This window comes from Megalops cyprinoides, chromosome 20 (genome assembly GCF_013368585.1).
Source record: "Megalops cyprinoides isolate fMegCyp1 chromosome 20, fMegCyp1.pri, whole genome shotgun sequence".
Lineage (NCBI taxonomy): Eukaryota > Metazoa > Chordata > Actinopteri > Elopiformes > Megalopidae > Megalops > Megalops cyprinoides.
Window position 1 is genome coordinate 8,349,622 of NC_050602.1, and position 20,647 is coordinate 8,370,268.

At 41.0% G+C, this 20,647-nt stretch overlaps 1 protein-coding gene and 2 non-coding genes across 3 annotated transcripts; 1 reads left to right on the top strand and 2 right to left on the bottom strand.

Moving 5' to 3' along the window:
* Window positions 1-1,618: 1,618 nt before the first annotated feature.
* trnad-guc lies at window positions 1,619-1,690 on the bottom strand. Its single transcript has one exon. It is a non-coding gene; the product is annotated as a tRNA-Asp (tRNA).
* Window positions 1,691-2,093: 403 nt separating this feature from the next.
* On the top strand, window positions 2,094-2,164 carry trnag-gcc. The gene has a single exon. It is a non-coding gene; the product is annotated as a tRNA-Gly (tRNA).
* A 2,771-nt stretch (window positions 2,165-4,935) lies between these two features.
* LOC118796063 (ladderlectin-like) lies at window positions 4,936-7,151 on the bottom strand. The gene is made up of 6 exons (XM_036554894.1): window positions 7,147-7,151; window positions 7,026-7,060; window positions 6,771-6,856; window positions 6,510-6,644; window positions 6,119-6,230; window positions 4,936-5,129 (listed from the first exon to the last, which is right to left on the bottom strand). Exons 1-6 carry the CDS (start codon window positions 7,149-7,151, stop codon window positions 5,038-5,040), a joined length of 465 nt encoding a protein of 154 aa, XP_036410787.1. The 3' UTR covers window positions 4,936-5,037.
* Window positions 7,152-20,647: the final 13,496 nt, after the last annotated feature.

Sequence of the window (20,647 nt, forward strand, 5' to 3'; positions counted from 1 at the left end):
ACTTTTGAAGATGGTATGTTTGCTAAACAACAGCTTAGAAAACCATAGTGCGAAAACTCTACATTTCTTAGTCTTTTCATTAGTTTTATAGGGATTTGCCCCTGCCCTCCATCTGTAAGATGCCAGCAGCCTTTTTTTAATGAAATGCTATCCGAAAAACCATTTTAATGAAAAATGAATGTTTTTGTGAATATGAACATCAGGTTACAGCACATTATTTGCATTACTGATAACTGGTTTTTCAATAAATTAGTTACACATAGTCGCTTGTTCACTATATAGCTAGCTAGACAAACAAGCTACACAAAACAATATAGCTTTCGGTGGTGATCTATGTAGCATTTTTCTTTGTCACCTCACTAGAAATATTTTGTACCTGCTTCTTTTCTGAGTAGTCTGCCTCAAAACGGATTTTGCACTGGGTTGTCTTGGAGCTAAGTGGCCGTTAGCTAGCAAGCTAATACCTGTCAGTTCCAGCTGTGTAAGTAAGCACAAAGTCTGAAGGCTGAAATGTTAGGATTGCATCAAGAAATATAGTTTGTTGCTTATAATTGGCTCTTATTGATAGGGATCATTAGGCATGTACTGTATGATAATTCTGTCAATTGGAAATATGCAGCAGACACCCTTTTCCTGATCATTTAAAAATATTATAATTGAAGATTCGGGCCTGTGCCATGAAACTTCTGTAACTAATCCAGAATGCAGCTGCAGGACCTATCTACAGACTCCCCAAACGTAGTCAAGTCACACCCCTCCTCACCTCACTTCATTGGCTTCCTGTTATCGCACGTGTCAAGTTCAGAAAGCTAGTGGCATACAGGACAGTGAATGCTACATCCCCCTCATGCCTACAATCAATCTACAAACCATATATTCCGTCAAGATCACTGCACTCTGCAACTGACTGTCCCATCCCGGTGGGGTCGCTCCTCTCAGACATGACCCCTGTCTGTACTGGTCCCTCAGTGGTGGAATGAACTCCCCATGGGGGTCAGGACAGCGGAATCACTGGCCATCGACCCACCTCTTCAGACTGTATCTTGGTTCCACCTAAGTCCCCACCCCCTAACACCTGCTACTTGTAGTACTTGCTGTTTATTTTACGTGTAGTGTTGTGATGGGTTTTGGATTCTGTGATCTAGTGACTGGGTGTGTGTACTTAGTTTCTAAGGTGTCTAGACAGGTTGCACAAGTTGACTTACAGTAAGGCTTGAATGGTGTTATGCTCACACTCACTGGTGAACCTGGTCTGACACTGTTGCTCGTTTAAATGGAATGGATACACTTGTGTTCTTTTGTGCTGGAAGCTCTGGATAAGAGCATCTGCTAAATGAATGTAATGTAATGGGGAAAAAAAAGAAAATTGTCCATCGTGAGGGGATGCATTTCTAATTCTGGGTGAACAACGCCACGCTGTGGCTGGCCTGAAACCAGGATGAATGGCAACGCGGCATTGTCAGTTAAGACTCCATGCCGACATCATGTCTTGGTTTAGGATCAAATTTTCAAATATTTATTATGTACGTATTTAGGTTATTAGACATGCATGACTCGAGCACTTGGTTTTCGTTTGAAGACAACATAAAAGCTAATTGTGAAATAAAAAAAACTGTTACTCCCCGTCGGGGAATCGAACCCCGGTCTCCCGCGTGACAGGCGGGGATACTTACCACTATACTAACGAGGAGTGCACATATTAAACTGATAGAAAAGATGACCTATGAATAAGAAGTACGATATCTTCTGTTACTATAAAGTGGCCATTTGAGGCCATCGTTTTGCTAACAGTTACCAAGTCTATATGTGTGGATACAGGCTGATAAACTGACAAACTCACTTACCCAAACAACTAAAACTTACATTTCATTCACATACGTATTTATCCGTTAAATCCTGTACACAACGATGGTGAATGGTACAAGAACAGATGGTGTTCTGAATTTACATAATTAAAGCCGACATTTATCATGACAGTAAATAATGGACATGATTTTTTAAATAAATACAAACTGCAAAAAAGGTTTTATGGAGGATTTACAGAAAGTTACAGAAATTTTAATTTCGATCATGATATCTCTTGATATATGCAAGCATTGGTGGTTCAGTGGTAGAATTCTCGCCTGCCACGCGGGAGGCCCGGGTTCGATTCCCGGCCAATGCAACAAAGCTTTTCTTCCTGTGTTGTTACAGTTTTTCTCAATCGCTTTGGCTCAATTGTTGAATGAGAATTATATTTTTCAAAACAATAAGTTCAAATCTCTGAACAATTTGAACGATTTGAATTTCTTATTCATTTAAGCAAATTTCATGTGTTTTGGCACGTGTGCAAAAGAGCACATGCTACAATTTGCATAATACCTACATGCACATGGCTTGCTGATCAAAACTGATGAGTTGATTCTCAGTGAAATTGTCACACTCTTCACAGCTTCTAAACATTCTTTCATCATGTGAGCCATCACATGCAAAATGATCCATTCAGTTATCAAAATCTGTTAGACATGTATATTCCATAAATATCTATGACATGGAATGTTTATGATGCTAAATTGGGAAATTACCTGCCAGGTGACATAGTAATGAAATATGAATCACAGTCTTACCAATCAACCAATCAAGTTTGGAAGCATATATATGGAGCTTGCCCAAAGCACAGTCAGTACCATTTTTGAACATGGAGGAACATCACAACCCTGAACAGCAGCTACATGCTCATGGAAGAGGAATAAGAAGAGGTGTAAGAATGCGTGGTGGTGGTGTTAGAGGAAGACATAATAGAGGAAGAGGTAGAAGGCAAAGAATAAGAGTCCCTGATGAAATCAGAGCCACAGTTGTACAATTGTAGACCATGTCAAAAGCCACGGTCTTACAATGGAAGAGGCTGGTCGGAGAGTACAGCCTAATGTAAACAGGTCCACAGTGTCATCAATTGTGCAAACAGGTAAATATGTACTTGTTCTGTACTTTTGTAGCAACTATTGTAAAGGTAAATGCAAGTCTGAAAATCACAATGTACCGTGAGATGTGTATGAGGAATATACAGGTATACAGCACAATTTGAATACAATATACTATCTGTAGTATGATCTGTGTGTGAATTCGACATGTCATATATAGGACTACACAACAACCTCATGCTGTTGGCAGATCAGCATTATTCAGCCATCAGCAAAAACAAGAAATTTGCAACATGGTCATAGCCAACAATTCCATCAGGCTAAGAGAGATCCAAAGTGCAATCAAATGACAAGATCTTCGCAAATATCGATTCTGTCAGCATTTCCACTATAAACAGAGCTTATAGTGTTATTGGCACCTAGATCTGGTAATTAGCAATTGCACAGATTAGTGTTAGCTTCCTCTTCACCACTAGCGTACATCCCAGGGTTTAACATGTGTGTGCTCTCCATAGTGTTGTGAGTCTGTCTGACCTGTGGGTGGCAGCAGTATGCCTAATAATGATATAGCATGCCCCCCCAGTGGACAGTGCACAGATTAGTTCAGTGCACACAGTTCATCGGTTCATCTGTATCTGGGTTTGATGGAGTCCACAGACTCACCACTGACTCCTTCAGTCCTTCCAGTCTGTTCGTGGCTATGCGAATCTCAGGTCAGTCAGTGTTTTTCTATCTCCAGCCACAGGGTAGACACACCTGATGTAAAATGCTCTCTACGCTGCGCCCCACCTCCTCGTTCCGGCTCGGCCAACCACAAAACGATTTAAAGATGCTGGATGCTTGGGGTGATCGTCTCGCTGTTTTCTTTTCTGATCCGTCGTGTTCATTTCTGCTACAAACTTGCCTGTACCGTGTTTTTGATATTGCATCGTTTACTGGCTTCGATTGTTGATCTTGTCTCGGATTTTGGTTGCATTCGGTTGTCGTGGGAGGAGGACAGGTAAGCTGGGGGATCCCCGTGTGAGGGTTCGCCGTGTTAGGGTTAGGTTAGAGGCGGGTGCCACTCCTGTGTATTTTTGGTTAAGTTAGTTAGAGTAGGTAGGTTTCATTTGGCTCTGCCACCCCTTTTGCTTTTGTATACAGTTGGATTTGTATAGGTATGTAGGGTTGGTTTTGTTTTGTTTTGTTCTTTTCTTTGGCACCGTCTGTTGTCCTCCCTCCCCCTTTTTTTTCCCTGTGAATGTTTGTCATTGTATATCGTCTTGTAAATATTGTAAATATATCGTGCTCCCCTACATTGCTCCCGTGTCTGGTTGTTTCCTTTTGTGTTGCGTCCCACATACGTACCCCTGGACGCCATTACCCACCTGGGACGTAACAACATGCATGAGTCTTCTGTGGGGATCAAAGACCTCTGTTCTGACTGCTGTTTGCCATTTCTTACAGTGATCCTCATCTGATGAATAAAAATAAAATGACAAGCCTGCCATCTGTCCATGTCTGTTGGCACACCTAGTCACGGGCATTTTCATGTTAGCTATGACAACGTTATGGCTCTCTGACTATCAAGAGTACCACTTACAGTTAGCTAATAGCATTCACTTCATTGAACTGAGGTGTGTCTGTGGTTCTGACAACTCAAAATACCAGTGGCTTCTGTGTAGAAATCAGCAGGATTCTAAAATCAGGTGGAAGTTCATGGGACCTAGTGAGTGTCAATGGGAATGGACCAATTCATGCTATTGAAAAGCATTGTAGTTTGTCCTCTGTACCATATCCTTCTTAAGCAATAAAGAAAATATCAGATTTTCTCACAAGTTCCATTACAGCACATGCATCCCCCCTGCACTCACAACTAGTTGTTAAAGTACATAAATATGGCACAGTAACACACATGAGTCTTCAAATGAAAGGAATGTGAAATGTAAAAAGCATTTAATCATACTAATTACTTTTCTGTGGTCACAGATATCACTTCAAACAGAAATTTGGGAAATTGGTGGTAATAATAGTCAAAGTCAAAGTAATAAAAGTCAGAGATAATGAGTTGGACAAGACTTGGAAAAAAAAAGAAATCGTAGATTCATTTGGACAGGCCATTTAGTTTAGTCTCATCCTTGATTCTTTCCCAGCTTAATCAGCGGCTTGTCTTCCTGCATCCTGTACTTCGTATAGCACAGATGAAAGGGTAGAGATGAGCACACTCGACATCGTTCCAGCCTTTTGTGCCTGCAAAGAAGAAGCGTGCGGACAGCCGTTACAGCTGCTTAGCAGAAATTCTTCAGAAATTCAGTTTTTATATGTTATTCATTCAAACAGCTGGGTATTCCATGAGGCAGTTCAGGTTGTGTACTTTGCCCAAGGGTGCCACAGCAGCGACCCACCTGGGAATTGAACCAGCAACCTCCGGGGTCTGAGCTGCTGCGTACCACACTGTGTGTCACACTGCTACATCAAATACAAATTGCTGCATGTATGTGCATTATAAATTTAATCTGTACAGTGAGGGAGCTTTTAAGTGTGTTGGCTGGTTAAAAGATGTTTTACTGATACTGTATCTGCTGCATGGAAAATTCAGCACCTACACTTAAGTCCAAAAAACTGTGGCCATAGACACATGGCAAACACAGCAGTGGCAATAACGTGTTGGTTTTCTCTGAAGCATAATTTCGAAGAAATAGTAAAATTATTAAGTAAACGCGTCATACTACAAAGTTATTTCACTAGACCCATTAATTGATGTGGGAGGGTACCTAGGTGGAGATAGGAAATATAAAACCTATGGGACCCCAGGAAACATATTCCACTGTGAAAGGTACAATAGATGCTTTTTGTCATGTCATACCATTTAATTAATTTTCTTGGATTACATGTATGCTTTCATAGACTGCATAATGTCACAATAATATCACACAGTTTGAGTCTGTGACCTCAGAACGAGTGGGCTGTATGTGTAAAAATTCAAAATCCTTGTCATAAGATTAATTAAACCCCCCAAAAAAAAAACAGCAGTCCGGCTCTTTGCTGTTAAAGGAATGTGTGGTGCCACCCAGTCTGTCGATTCACTGAGTAGCAGGGCGAACAAGGCAACAAGGGACTTTATATTGCACACGCCCTTTTTTTTATGAGGGATACTGACACATTTTAGGGACTGGCTTTCCTCTTTATCAGAACAAAAGAATGATGAAGACCCCCTTTTCCAGTGACGGGAGACTTACTTTGAATGTTCATGTGAACGCAGTGTTCATTGTAGTGCCAGTTATCGGGCTGTTCTGCATTCCATCGGGTGTAGGAAAATTCTGTGCCATCACTCCACTGCCACTGCCGTTCCTGCGTGAGAAGATTAGGCGTCAGCCGCGTACAGGGTGCTGCACAGGCAAATTCAAATCGAACCTCTTGTGTGAGCAGCAGACTGGATTTCCTTTGTTATCACTCTGTCACTGCACCAAACATTTTGATAGTTTGACGATTTTCACCCAGTTTGTAACGGCCAATTTTGAAATGTTGCACTTTGCTGCAGCCCCCACTGACAATCAGTCAGTGTGAGCCACTTGGGAGCCGGAGCTGGCACATTTAAATATAAAAAACACATTTTTTATGTATATATACCTTGACAGCATCAAACGCCCCAATCCAGGTAGGTGGGTAGTTAAAGGAATGTCCAGCAGTGAGTGCCTGCAGGAACCGGTACTCTGAGCTGCTGTGCACGGAGGCCAGGTTTCCACCCAACCGGATGCAGTATTTCTGGGGAAAAACATAACCACTGTGCTCATAATGGTACGATCATTTAACCCTTTCTGATAACGTCGGTGCGATCATAACTAAACTATAGTCATTTTTGGTTAAGTTTCCATGTTTAACAGTTGGTACCTCTGCCTCAATCCACTCTTTCTCTTCATCCACAAACAGGAAACAGCGCGATTGAAACCCACTCCAACCTGGAGGGCAGGCGTTCCCTTTAATAACAGAAAGCATGAAGGACATCCATCAGGTATCAGACCTTTCAGATAGTTACAACATATAAAATTACTGTTGAAATAACTCTGAGTTCATGTCATAAACACATGTTTTTCATCCTATGGCAGGTATTTCTTCTTAAAGATGACCTTTAATAAAATCACCAACTTTGGCTCAGTTCCAGATCGCTGCCTTTTTCATTTCTGTTGACAATCACTGAAATTCAAAAAGAAAAATATGTTGTGTATGTGTCTGTGTGTGTATAAAAATATATAATGAACAATTGAACTTCATGCATTTGTCAATCCGTGGGTCTGCATCATAACCCAGGATCAAGAACACTAACCTGGAGCAGGGGCCAGGTCTTGTCCAATCTCAATTTTCCTAGCTTTCCCTAAAAGTCAAGAAAAACAAATAATTGAAATGGAGGAATGAACCCATTGGAATGACATATTACGTGCAGCAGCTAGGAGTACTTGGAGCACTGTCTCTGTGGAGAGACTTTTGCAGCTTGCTAATGCTGTGACCTCTTCCAGATACCTTTAACTGTCACTCCCTGGATGGCAAGGGCAGTGCAGAGGAGCATGGCAATGGTCACAGTCACGGTCATGGTCTCCTGGAGGAGAAAGAGGGGGGGAATTAGCACCCCATCAGGACCTCACGGCGAGTCACGGTCATGTCAAGACCGATGTCAGGATCTCATCAGTCAATAACGGCGTACTTCCATCTACCTTGCACCTCCTCTGATCATTTCAGAGCTTAAAACAGTGACTGAGGGACTTGTGGATCAGTCTTACCTGGATGGCGTCTTTCAAAGGAAAATATGAGTTCTATTGAAAACAAGAACACATGCATGATGTGAAGAAACACATGACACAAGATTCATGAAGAATACATGAAGAAACAAAACTGACAGATACATAGAAAAACGGATATGTATGCAGATGGATACTCACTTTAGTGCTGGTTTAATCACAGATAGTCTCTCTCTCTCATCTAGAGGCAATGCACTAATGTCCAAAGTTTATAGTGTTGACTATACACACAGGCACACCAGGAACCATTGATTTCCCACCCACATTCGTATCAACAGGTGGTAAGCAGTGTAACTACTATTCTAAGTGTTATTAGGATACCATAAACCAGATTCCAGGTTAGCATGATGTAGCCCACGCCTATTTGCACAGAGTTTTTCCAGGGTGTTCTATACAAATAACTACAACGACCCTGAGGTCTGAACCATTACACACCTTCACCTTCACTATACAACAAAATTTTATCTTTGCACACAGAATTCAGCTTGTGCTTATGACCCACATGATAAATTGCCAGATTTAGATGATTTAGTCTTTTATTCCTTCATCGGGTTGTCTGGAAAGCCTACATTTCATCATATCCACCATATCTGTTCATTGCATCTAATTGTATCTGATAGGTTTGCTGCCTCTTTCAGCTTTCAAAGTATTGAGTGTAATACTACAGATGGTCTACTGTGGATGTGACAACAAAGCTTTTAGTCTGGCTCATCATTATTCAGATTAATATATTAAAGGCTTCTAAAAAAGTAAAAAATGTAGATGGGAAATAGCTTTATCTGCCACTAGTTTTATGGCAGAGAAAAGGATGATTGTGTTGCAGTTAAATGTAAAATGTAGAAAAATGTAAAAGGATTTTTCCTGCTGTGCAGTATTGTCATTTTGTGTCCAACTCTGCGCTTTTGCCCATCATTAATTTCATTCGGTGCACATGTATTGATGTCTGTATCCTCTCAAAGATTTGTCTGCATATTATTGTATGTATCAAGTTTGGGCGTACCTTAGATGCTTGAAATTTGTTTCTTAGGCAAATACGAATAGTGAAGCTAATGCCTATGTATGACAAAAATTTAATTTTCAAGATTATTTTTGGCTACTTCGATAATCTAACATATAAGACAGTTTGATTTGTTTTTTGATCACTGCTGAATTGTGTTAACTCCATTTGCGTTATTACATAGTTTTGATGATTTACTATTATTCTAAAATGTGGAAAATAATAAAAATAAAGAAAAAGCCTTCTATAAGTAGGCGTGTCCAAACTTGTCACTGGAACTGTATATTTCTCGCAATACAGCTGTCTCTGGTCGTTCGAGCTCTGCTCGAGTAATGATACATAGGCACACCTAAATTATCCAAACAGTTTGATTTCCAGGAGTATAAGCTGACAACATTCATCAGCTGTTATAGGAAACACCAGACAAGTATGCCTTATTGGGGAGCTCAGTTTTCACCATTCAGCCAGTAAAGCTGAGGAAGGCGGTGGTGGGGAAGTCATGGGGTCAGTAGATTTTAGCTCTCAGCATTACTGCAATCCTATGCGTACCCACATGTTGAAATTGAAGGTGAGTGTGGTGGGATTTGCTGAAGGTCTGTGTGGCTAGTCTTACTGAAGCTGGGTGTGGCGGATCACATGTTGCCTGTGTCATTGGTGTGGCAATAGGTAAAAGGAATAGGCTATAGGGGAACTGCGCCAGAGATGGGAGGGCAACACCATTGACTGTCACCCGCCCTGTTTTGGTGAAAACACTTTGGAGACTTTCTCTTATGTTTATTTTAAAAAGGTCCAGCTTCTGAATATGGAGGTCTTTGAACCAATGTTGTCTAAAAGACTGTGTGTGTATGTGTGTGTGTGTGCGTGTGCGTGCATATGTGTGCGTGTGTGTTCGCGTGTGTGTGTGTGCGTGCGTGTATGTGCGTGTGCGTGTGTGAGGCACTGTCTCTCTTCCACTTGACCTGTAAACACTGCAGGCTGGGTAAACATTGGCTCTGTGTACAAAAGGCACATAAACAGACACACAGCCCTAGCCTGTTTCATGTGTTTTCCTGTGTTTGCTCAGCGTGGCGGATCTGCCTTTGTTGGGGGCTCTGACCTCGATGCCAGTTCTGGGCCCTGAGAGCACTCGGCTCTCCCTGATTACAAGGTTTACGATGGACGCCGAGGCAGTGACCCAACCAGGGGTCATTCGACGTCTCAGATGTGACTGGGGGGGGGGGTGTGACTCAGATTCTCACACTGCTCCGCCCTCTTCAGGCAGGACACACCCCACTTTGACCAGTCTGACCTTGTTGTCTGGCTTGGCAAGGATTTCTGTTTGACCACATTGTAGAAAAGATACTTTGTGAAAAGGCGTTACTAAATGCCGGTGCTTTTGTCAAAGAACTGCCGTACAGGTGTAACATGTAGTCAATGGAAAGCAGACATTAATGGGCCCTCATCGTGTATGCCTCAGGAATGCCCTTATGGTGCAAAGTGAGAGTCATTTATGCATTTTGTTGGTCACTTGAAAACTGTTTTGTTTCAAAGCCATCTGCACATCCAATACCAAACTTACAGCACTGATATGAGTCTTTATTTCAACAGATTCTTCACTGACACCTGCTAAACCCTAGGAGAGAGCTATTCTGTAATTCTGTGTTCTGTATTCTGTAATGGATTAAGTAATACAACCATTATTGTAAGTTTTAAAAGCCCTCTGTATTTAGTGATATGAACAATTCAATATTATATTATTTGTTTCCATATTTTCCTTTTCTGGGCCACGTGTCACTTTGACTGAGATTGTAATGACTATGGAGGCTCCCAACCAGATGCACAAGGCTCCACAAAGGAACACAGGCCTTATTGTATTTTATTAGAATAACAGACAGCTCTACCCTCAAGGCCCAGAGCACACCAAACACCAATGGTCATCTCTTTCCCCATAAGCACAATAACCTTTGAGCTTTCATTCATAAAGTGTGAGGGTAACTTGTTTCTCTTTGCTGCAGTGTTCTTTGTTCTTTTGTTTGTTTTTTTTTTCTGACCTATTTGTGGAACACAGTCATATTTCATTTTAAGGACCTGTTTATTCTTGTAGAAAGAAGGCAATGCATCCATTAAGTGCTACTTATTGAGCATGACTTAATTTGTCAAGACTTTTGGCTTTATCTATGGCTTATGTATTATGTATTGGCTTTATGTATTTGGCTTTAGCCAGGTATAATCTGAGTATGCTCCAACTAATTAAAAATATTAACCTTCATTCAAAACAACAAACCTGAACAAATGAGATGCACATCACTGAAACAATTTCAATAAACAATGGACTTATTTAGTTTATTTCTTACAACTTGCGGACTACCTGTTTCCCAATGAATACATTTTCAAGGAAAACAGTTTTACAATGATCTATGCAGACCCTTAAAATAAAGTGTGGGCTGGAAGCACAGTTGCTATAATATATTACAGAGTCAGATGACCTAGATCCTTCTATGAGGCAGCTGGTTGTTACACAGATATTTTACATTATGCCCAGATACTAGCTTCATAGTTTCCTTCCTTTCTGAGTACCTCCTTGTCTAAGGGGTTCTAACAGGAGGTTCCGGTTATGTTCTGTTTTAGACAACGACCCAACAAGAATGTTGGTACCGGGCCAGCAAATCAAAACACTTGCAGATTCACCAATGGCAGAGACAGATCTTTCAAGGTGAAATACACAGTGCCAACTGGCTGCTCAATAAATACAGTGTCTATAATTGTGATAAACCAGGTGTGGGAAAGTTACTGGAGCAGAACTCTGAGCCTGAATACCAGATGTGCTAGAATGCTGGAAAGTCCCAGCAAAGCGTAAACCAGCCTGAAACTGTTGCATCACAAGGAGAACTCCCTGAATGTCCCTTGAATAATAACCTGGGCAGCATACCTGTTGCAGTACATACCTATATAGTGCATTTCTAACAGCCAAGGGCAGGGGTAGTGTGCAATGAGCAACTCTTTCCAGACATCAAGCCTTTGCCAGTGCACTCTGGGCACAAGTCCCCCTTATTAAATTGCACAAAGCACCTTAACGGGGAAAAAAAGGACAACAACAGCTAAATAAAAGTGATTATTGAACTGCCACTCTTCTCGATCACATTATGAAATCTGGCAGTCAGAGGGTTCTCCAAAACGCAGGGAAAAAAACCAACAAAACAAACAAAGCTGTGTGTTTTGAATCACTCATCATGCCTGCGTCAACTGTTCTTCCTCAGGAGCAGCCAGCCGCACTCTGTCCGCCCTGCCTTTGATCTCCTTTGTGTAAGCGGTGGGCCGGCACACAGCTCCGCATTTTCGGCTCGCTGGTTCGGCTTACGAGCCCAAAAATGAAAGGCTTTCTCAGAGGGGCTGCCCACCGGACCTCCTCACAGGAGGCAGGGGGCACTGCGTGACTCCTCAGAGAGGTCAAAGGGCGAGCCTTCCCCCGCGTGACGGTCAGAGCTTCCCTTGTGTTGTCACAAAGGCACTCCCAGATAGCGCCGGGGCAAAGACAATCCTCAGAACGGCCACAGCTATTGGCAGCCTGTGCAGCAGTGATGAAACTGAACCTTGGACATTCCCTGCCTTCAAACCACTAATAGACCTGTTTGTTCTGAGATGTGTTTTGCACATGCAGAAATATAATATATGGCTTTTGGTTTTTTACTGGCAACTGTATTGGATAAAGCAAAATAAATAATTTTGTAAATTTACACTACCTGTCAATCAACGTTTATTTGGTAAGAGTGCTCTTTACAATCAGAGAGTCACAGAATTATTATTGTTATTGTTACCCCTATTTTTAGAATGGCACTGGTTATTATAATTCTTTAGTGTGACAGACTGAAATACATTCTGATCTGGTTTGATGTATGTACTTTGTACCCTTGCTTTGTAAGTTCCTTTGGATAAGAGCCTCTTTTAACTAAATGTAAATGTCAAAATACCTTCCCTTATGTCATCCATTATATCATTAAAAACAGACACCAAAAAGAATAACTTCAGATATGAAAACACACTTCAATCAATCAAGATACATCCATCATAAGGCATTTTCACGATCGCACTGTCCCAGAATGTGCAATCAGAGATGGCAGACCTTGACACCTAGTGGCAAAAGCTGTTACTGCACTGATGCGCACAAACACGTGTGCTAAAGAATATGCAAAATCCTCAGTGTGAGGAAAATCTTTGAACCTGTAATTTCCATTAAAGAATGTGGTTTGGTTTTTTCTACAGCTCTGGTATAATATTTCATGGCTATTCTTAAAGTTGTAATATGCATGTGATGGCTTGTTGAAAAATTATCAAGGATAACTTTATGATATTTGGGGGTTCAAGATCACCAGATAATTAATTCAGGATTTCAGTATTCAAACGTGGTCACTTTGAGATCACAAGGTACATTATTTCAGATTGAGATATGACAGATGGTACCATGGTTATGCTACAATAATGAAGTAAGTATCTTAAGGTGGTTGTTTTCACATGACAGTAGTAGCCTGACAACTTGTTATCAATGACTGAACATACTGCTTTTAAACAAAATATAGAAACAGCAGGATATATGTCCATTTGTGATAACCTATTATAATAATTATTGCCAGCTAATCCATTGTCAGTCAGCTAAAGAAGAACATTGAACGTTCAACATATTTAACACATTTTAACATAAAAACATCATATCATACAAAATCAAAGAAACACACAGTAAAACACTTCAATGTTAAAATTCATGCTAACATTAATTGAATAACTAAAAAGTAATTATGTTATATTTATCTATTATAGATGGCCATCTGAAGTGGCGTGATTAACACTACAGCCAAGCTTTGCAAACTCTTTTTAGTCAGTTGGATCTCTGAATGCCTTTCTAGTCATAGAAGGAGCGCATAGTGAAAAAAAGAAAAATATAATAAAAATGCACAAAGATCCATCATCTAAAAAGAGCTCCACATTCCAATACAGCACAGATGTTTATTTGCATCAGTCTATTGGTCTTCTGTAGCAGGCTTCCGTCCAAATGGGTGTAAATACCTCAACCCTCCAAAACATTACAAATCCTCTCTTTCAAGCTTTCGTATAATGTCAAGTGCTGTTGTACTTCCCTGTTGTGGCCTTATTCAGATCACGTCTGCCCTGAACTTCAGCAACAAAGAATGGACACCATTGATTCACTAATCAAATTAGCCTCGCAAGACGGAAGATGCGACCCTTGGAGGACATCGCCAAGCTGCTGCTTTTTGGGGCCGTGACAAGGACCTTTTCAATTGGGAATGGACATTTTTTAACGTCTGAGTCATGTCTAGAGAGCCTATTCTGTGGTACATACATCATCAGCTTCATTGTTTATACATTTTTAATGAAATATAATGGAAAACGTATGGTTCATCGGAAGAATGGACGGGTTTTGAAGAATATATTACACAGTCCAGTTTTCCAGCAGAAAGAGCCTTGTGCCACCAACCCATCCATTTTTGTATGTCATCATTCAAAAAAGAAGCATCTTTTAAAGATTAGAGCTCCAATAGAAAGACGAAGTCTGTTCTGCATAAAGGCTAAACATTATTAAGAGCCAAAGTCTTGTAAAGTGGCCCTAACTTCTTTGTTTGACCCACTTTTGGTCTTGATGACTGTTTCAATGTGTTGTGGAAGTCTGTCTACTAATTTTTGGAAGAAAGCTGACGGTATCGTGCTCCACTCTTCCTTTGAAAGCATGTGAAAGCTTCTCTACTGAAGAGGGCCAACTTGGCCTTTCCCTAATTCTGCGGTCAAATTTGTCGTGGACATGTTCTGTGCTCTGTGCTGACCACGAGTAGTCACACCTAAAGTCACACCCATATTCCTGCAATCACATGAGGTGTCCTATGACTTTTTGGGTAGGATAGTGTGTGTTTATAACAGGGACACAAAGGGCTGTTTTGTGGGGGGGCATGGTTTTGAACCGACAAAAGTCTTCCACTTACAGCCAGGAGACCATTTAGATTCAGCGACATCTGATGTTATAGGGCAGCAAATGAAGCTCAGTTTTTGATGACAGAACCCTATGCGTAAAAATGGGATTATATGCTGAATGAACCCATTTAGAGACATGAATTAATTAAAACTCACACAAGATTCAAACACAGAGGGTGGCACCTGTAGGGCCCACTATAACAGCAGCAATGTACAGTCACAGTAATACGCAGAAGAAGCAGAGCAAATTAAAAAGGGTTTATTCAGATGGTGGAGAGAGACGCTAGAAAATGTATGAAATCACATTCAATTTTGAGAGTCTGTGTGGTTTTATGGGGCAGTTAAACACACTTCTGTTTAAAGCCAAGGACAAGGGAAAAAACTCAGGGGTGAGAAACAACCTGTGTGATAATCACACAAGGGAGAGGGGGCAGAAAATGCAGGCTCACACTCCAAGGGTCGCATCACATTTTCAAAACATCTCTTTATGCGGTTGGCACACGATTGCCTGATGACTACCCTGACTACACGATTGCCTGATGACTACCCTTATTTCCAACATTTTAATAATATGTATGATATTAATTCTGCCAAACAAACTGACAATTCCATGACGTTAACTTAATTTTGAAAGGTACCTACATACTTACTGAGTGCAGACAAGTGAACAAAAATGACCATCTAATTGAACACTCATACTATATAAACCTAACGAGGTTGGAACATGGTCACAGAAGATGAAGCTGAAATTGACATTGACATAAATATGACTTTCCCAATGTCTGATGGAATATGCAGCAAAAATATTGTGGGTTTGCAGAAAAAAAAGTGAGCGTCCCAATAATTTTGGACCCCAGTCTAAGTATTCAGACCCTTTGCTACGGAATTCCAAATTGAGCTCGGGTGCATCCTGTTTGCTTTGATTATCCTAGAACATGATTGGAGTCCACCTGTGGCAAATTGAATTGGTTGGACATGATTTAGAAAGGCACACATGTGTATATAAGGTCCCACTGTATATACCATGTTTTCACCAGTGTTGTTTTTTCATTTTTCACATAATACACACTGTGTATAAAGCTGTAGTTATGAAGCGCTGCAGTTGAGAAGGAATACTTTACGAAGTAGTAAAGCCATGTTCATGAACATGTTATGTATACTTAATAAAAGCATGGTGAGGTTGCATCTCATATCGAGTGTTACTGGATGCACTGCATAGCTACAAAGTGACAGTCTTGATGACAGTGCAAGAACAATTATGGGTGAAAAGCAGGAATTGGCCAGTGAATTACAATAAACCTGTCTGTAAAGAGTGAACCGCAGAGCCGTAACACATACATCTCAACTCTGTTCTGTCCACAGCGGTTCCACTCTACTCCGTCAATGTTAAGAATCCAATCAGTCAAGCTGTTTCTGCAGTCTTTCTGTGTCACAGAAAAAGTCACTTCCTGCTTTGTTCCCCCGCCCCAAAAAAATGACACATTCATCTGATGCAAATTTCCTCCGTGGCATCTTGACAATCACTCCTTGTTTACAGAGCAGCTCAGGAGAGGAGACTGAGCCGGGGAACACGTGTCACCATGCTGTTCGGACCCTGTGGGTGGAGGGCCTTTGCTTGAAGTCACAGCCTTCCTGTTTGGCCACACCGAGTTCATAGAAATTACTCTTGATTTGTCGTTCACCAGCTTAGCTGCTGGTCATGTGCAGGGGTCAAATAAGCCTGCATTTCATGCCCCCTCTGCCTCTCAGACACCCTGTGAAGAGGGGAGTGGGGTGGCATTACTGATTACTGGATCTGTTGCTCATGTGCTTATTTATATGCACTAATATACCTTGCTTTGTACTGTAAGTTGTTCTGGAAGCATCCACGACCAATGTAAATCCATATGTAAACACCCCTCTGTGTTAGCCTAGCTCTCCTGTCAAACCCAATGATATCACAGTGGTATGACACAGAGGTGCTGTATATCAGAAGGGACTTTAGTCTGAGATGCAAGTACATCTGTTTACAACTATTCATTTAACAGAAGCTCTTACCCAGCCTCTCTACTCCAGAGCCACTTACAAAAGGGCATACATGTCAAAAGTGCCCCCTTTCTGTCTGTCCTGAAAAACGAGTTGATGGGTGGACTGAAGGTGATATATAGCAAGAAACCTTATACATGAATCGTATGGGTCAGGAACACAGAAAACCCTGTCCTGAAATGGACCTGAAATCTCTAAAAATGAATTGCAGTGGATGGCCCGCCTGTCATCAGGGTTGCGGGTGGTTTCGAAAGATTCCCATCACCAAATCAAAACACTGCTTGTATAATCTTTTGGAAGGAATGTTTAGGGCTCTGGTCTGCACTGTATACACAAGAACCCAAGTTGTGTCTCTTCACAATAGCACTTTAATTAGAACCAGTTTTGTGACTAAAAAACACACACATGCATAGCATATTTGATTTGCTAATTACAATACCGCCAGCGTAAATATTATTCTGTTCTTTAACTTTCAGAGTTATGCGATATTTCAAGTGGAATCAGGAGCACTCCAAAATATCTGGAAGTTGAGCTTTGTTGTGCAGCATGAATGAATGATGTCTATATGTTACAAGATGTTGGTCTTTCTGCGTGGTCATCAGTGGAGAAAACATGCAAAGTACAAATAAAGTTTTATCAAGGCAGACAATATTTAAACTGAGGTCTTAGAACATAATGAATTCCACCCAGAGATGAAACATTTTGGCTAGTGAAAATATTTTCAAAAGCAAAGCCAGTGTTTTCAGCACAAACGTTCCACAAGAAAACTTGTGCTGAGGTTTCTAAGATATTGTGAAATATGGTAGGAACAGTTTGGGAAGGCAATTATCTCACTCCATTTCTGCGCCAGTTAAAAATACATGACAAAAAATATTGTAAAATATGGTAAAACATGTTTTAACACACACACACACAGTGAGGCTCCAGGTCTTAGCACGCAGATCAGCACTAGTAACAAAGCTATGAGTCCACTTTAGCTTCATTCATAAATCCGTCAGACAGTTGCTGAATTCCGTCAGCACTGCACCAGTCCTGAGGTTCACCGTCAGCCTGCTCCGTGGGAACAGTACAACTGTTATTATTCAATTAGGTTGCCTCGCTTCCCAGCTAAAAGCCCACCATATCATTATCACATAATGGATATGTATAATTGGATCTGGCCATTCTCCTTATGGCTAACAAGCGGCAGTCACTATTCATTCAGGCTCCAGTCATCCTCTGGGAATTTACCATAGCCATTTGTCAAAAATGGCTTTCAAAACTAGCTCAGAATTTGTTCTTGGTAAAAGACAATAAGGACTGATATAAGACAATAATAACTGAGATTCTGCTTTAGGCTGCAGGCTGCTGACATCACCTCAGGTGATACGGAAGCTTGATGTTGACACAGGGAACGCTAGGCCCTTTGAGGATGGGAGTTCCTCATCAGTTCAGAAATTCTGTGGGTTCTGCACTAGATTTGTGTGATGTCACTGTAGTGTTCTGCAGTGAATTTGAAGCCTCCATGGGTTTATATGGATATTGATACTTTAAGGTCACCCAAGAAAAATCTACATTGCTATCCAATCTCTTCAAAAGGCAGGACAGGCAGTTGAGTGGCAGTAGAACAGTTGAACTTCCCAAAGCAGTTCAACATAAAGCAGGTTCAGTTCATAAAGCTGTTTTAGTATGACTGACACAAAGTAACACAGTACATGTTATGAAAAGATGAAACCATGTACCTTCAAACTTATTAGAAGCCAGTGTTTCCTTTGCCAAGATTTCTTGCAATCAGCACTGAAAAGTATCTTTGGAGAGGAAAGACTATAAAAGCAGTTGAATGAGGGGTCTATAAACTGTCATTAATACAAAAGATACTCTACATACTTGGCAGATACTCAGCACTGAATACTTACCGCTGAATGTTCTGACTCTTTCCATTGTTGAAGATATGAACTGTTCTGATTTTCTGTCTATATGTGAATATTCATGAAGGGACATGGCAAAACCCATAACATGCATTGCTAACACAGCAACACCCTTACACATGAAAGCAGGGAGGATAAGAGGAAAGTGGAAGGTCAAGGTATCAGGTCATTACATGTCTGTGTTTCCACCTTCATTAATTAACTGCTTTGTTTCCACATTCATTTCTCTAATTCTACAGGGGCCTCCTCAGCTCTTTCCACCTTTGATGTACGCTTTCCAATCAACTGCATTTTATTACGTTCTTTGGTATTCTTGATGCATCAATCTTACACTAAAACACATCTAAGTAAACAGGATCTCACAGCGATGCACAGTGAACAGGTATTCTAATCATCCTCCACAGATATGTGCCCCAGTCAGAAGGATACCCACCAATCATATGTGCCAACACATGGGGAATATTAGGGAGAAAAGGGTACAAAATATAGCTCCCTAATATTCCCTAACAGTATCTACATTTACATCATGGTGTAAGTAAAACACACAATACTGGATTTCATTTGCAAAATGGATTTGACTTGTATGCGTTTGTGTACATGTAATGTGTGTATGTTTGTACAAGCAGTTCAGTATGTGTTTACCACACGCATTACAAAATATGTATCTCCACTTGTGATTGTTGGCATCATAACCAGGATGAGTGGCAAGGAAAAAGCAAAAAAGGAGAAATGAAAAGGAAAAGATAAATGGGCTTGAGGCTGATGTAGCTGGGGATGCCGTCGATAATCTTGGTCTTGGTGGAGACCACAGCACTGCCCATGAGACCGTGACAAACATCTAGACACGAATGCATTGATAGATGCATTGGAGAACCAATTTGGTCAAGTGCATGACATACCACAGTAAATAAATTCTACTTAAATACTTAAGTCCTGTGTAACTGCACACAAGCACCATGTAACCCTTATGTAAAGACACATAACTTGTGTAACTACATAAACATTTGGGTGTGGGTCTTGGATTAGGTAATAGGGTTAGGGTTAGTGTTAGGAATCTAAGTAAGAAAAAGGAAGCCACACTAATTGTGTGAAACTATTTGTGTGCAGTGTACAGTTTCCACAGAGTTGCAGGAAGAAGTCAGGGTAGTGGCAGCAGAGGTGGCATAATACAGAATAACTGAGTTTTAAGCAGAATAATGGCATCTTCCTTCCTGTAAATACATTCCTTTGTGCAATATTTGTGGCAACAGATACACAAACAGGAGTCTGAATTCAGCACTAGGCTCAGTGAGTGTGGCTTAACACAATCCATGTAGACACCTACCTTATCCATGGTCTCAATATCCAACAGAGTGAGGTGTTCACGTTACATGAAAACATTGGAGCAAAGAGGAAAGACTATAAAGTCTTGTTATGATATATCAACCCAGACAAACGTGTAGGTACAGTAAGAATGTCAAGGTTCAATTTGTTACAGAGCAAGGCACTTCTGCCACACCTCCACTTTTGACATGGCCCTTTGGATCCTGTTTCCAAGAGAGGTTCACAAACAGCATTAAGAAGGAATAAGGTGAAGAACTGCTATTTTGCAGCTTCCATCTTTTCCCTAGCCCAATCCCCTGGTTGGCCCCTGGGTAAAGTTAAGCCTACATGCTGAATGCACACGCTCTCCTGCACACTGACACCAACCCTGACACACAATTGCCAGCAGACTCACTAATTCAATCGAGCACATTAGGCACCTCGTAAACATTTAATAACTTTCAAAGAAGGGCTCAATTGTTTGAAACAAAATTATCATAATGTGAGTCAACTGACAGGAGTCCTACTAATTTCTAGTGTACATTGTTTTCATGCTGAATATCTAACGTGATTGAATTTGCTGTGTTTAGCTCTCAAGTTGTGTCACATGGTCCATTTGGTTGTTTAGCGGCTCATTTAGTTAGCTCCTGTGCACTGCGATGCTACACAGCTGGGACTGAGCTGCAAAATGACAATTTGCAGCTGGGCTTTGGTGGCATTACTCATTTGCATAATACAAGCAGGGTGAAAATACGTTCCTGGTGGAGGGCTTGTTGCTGAAAACAGCTT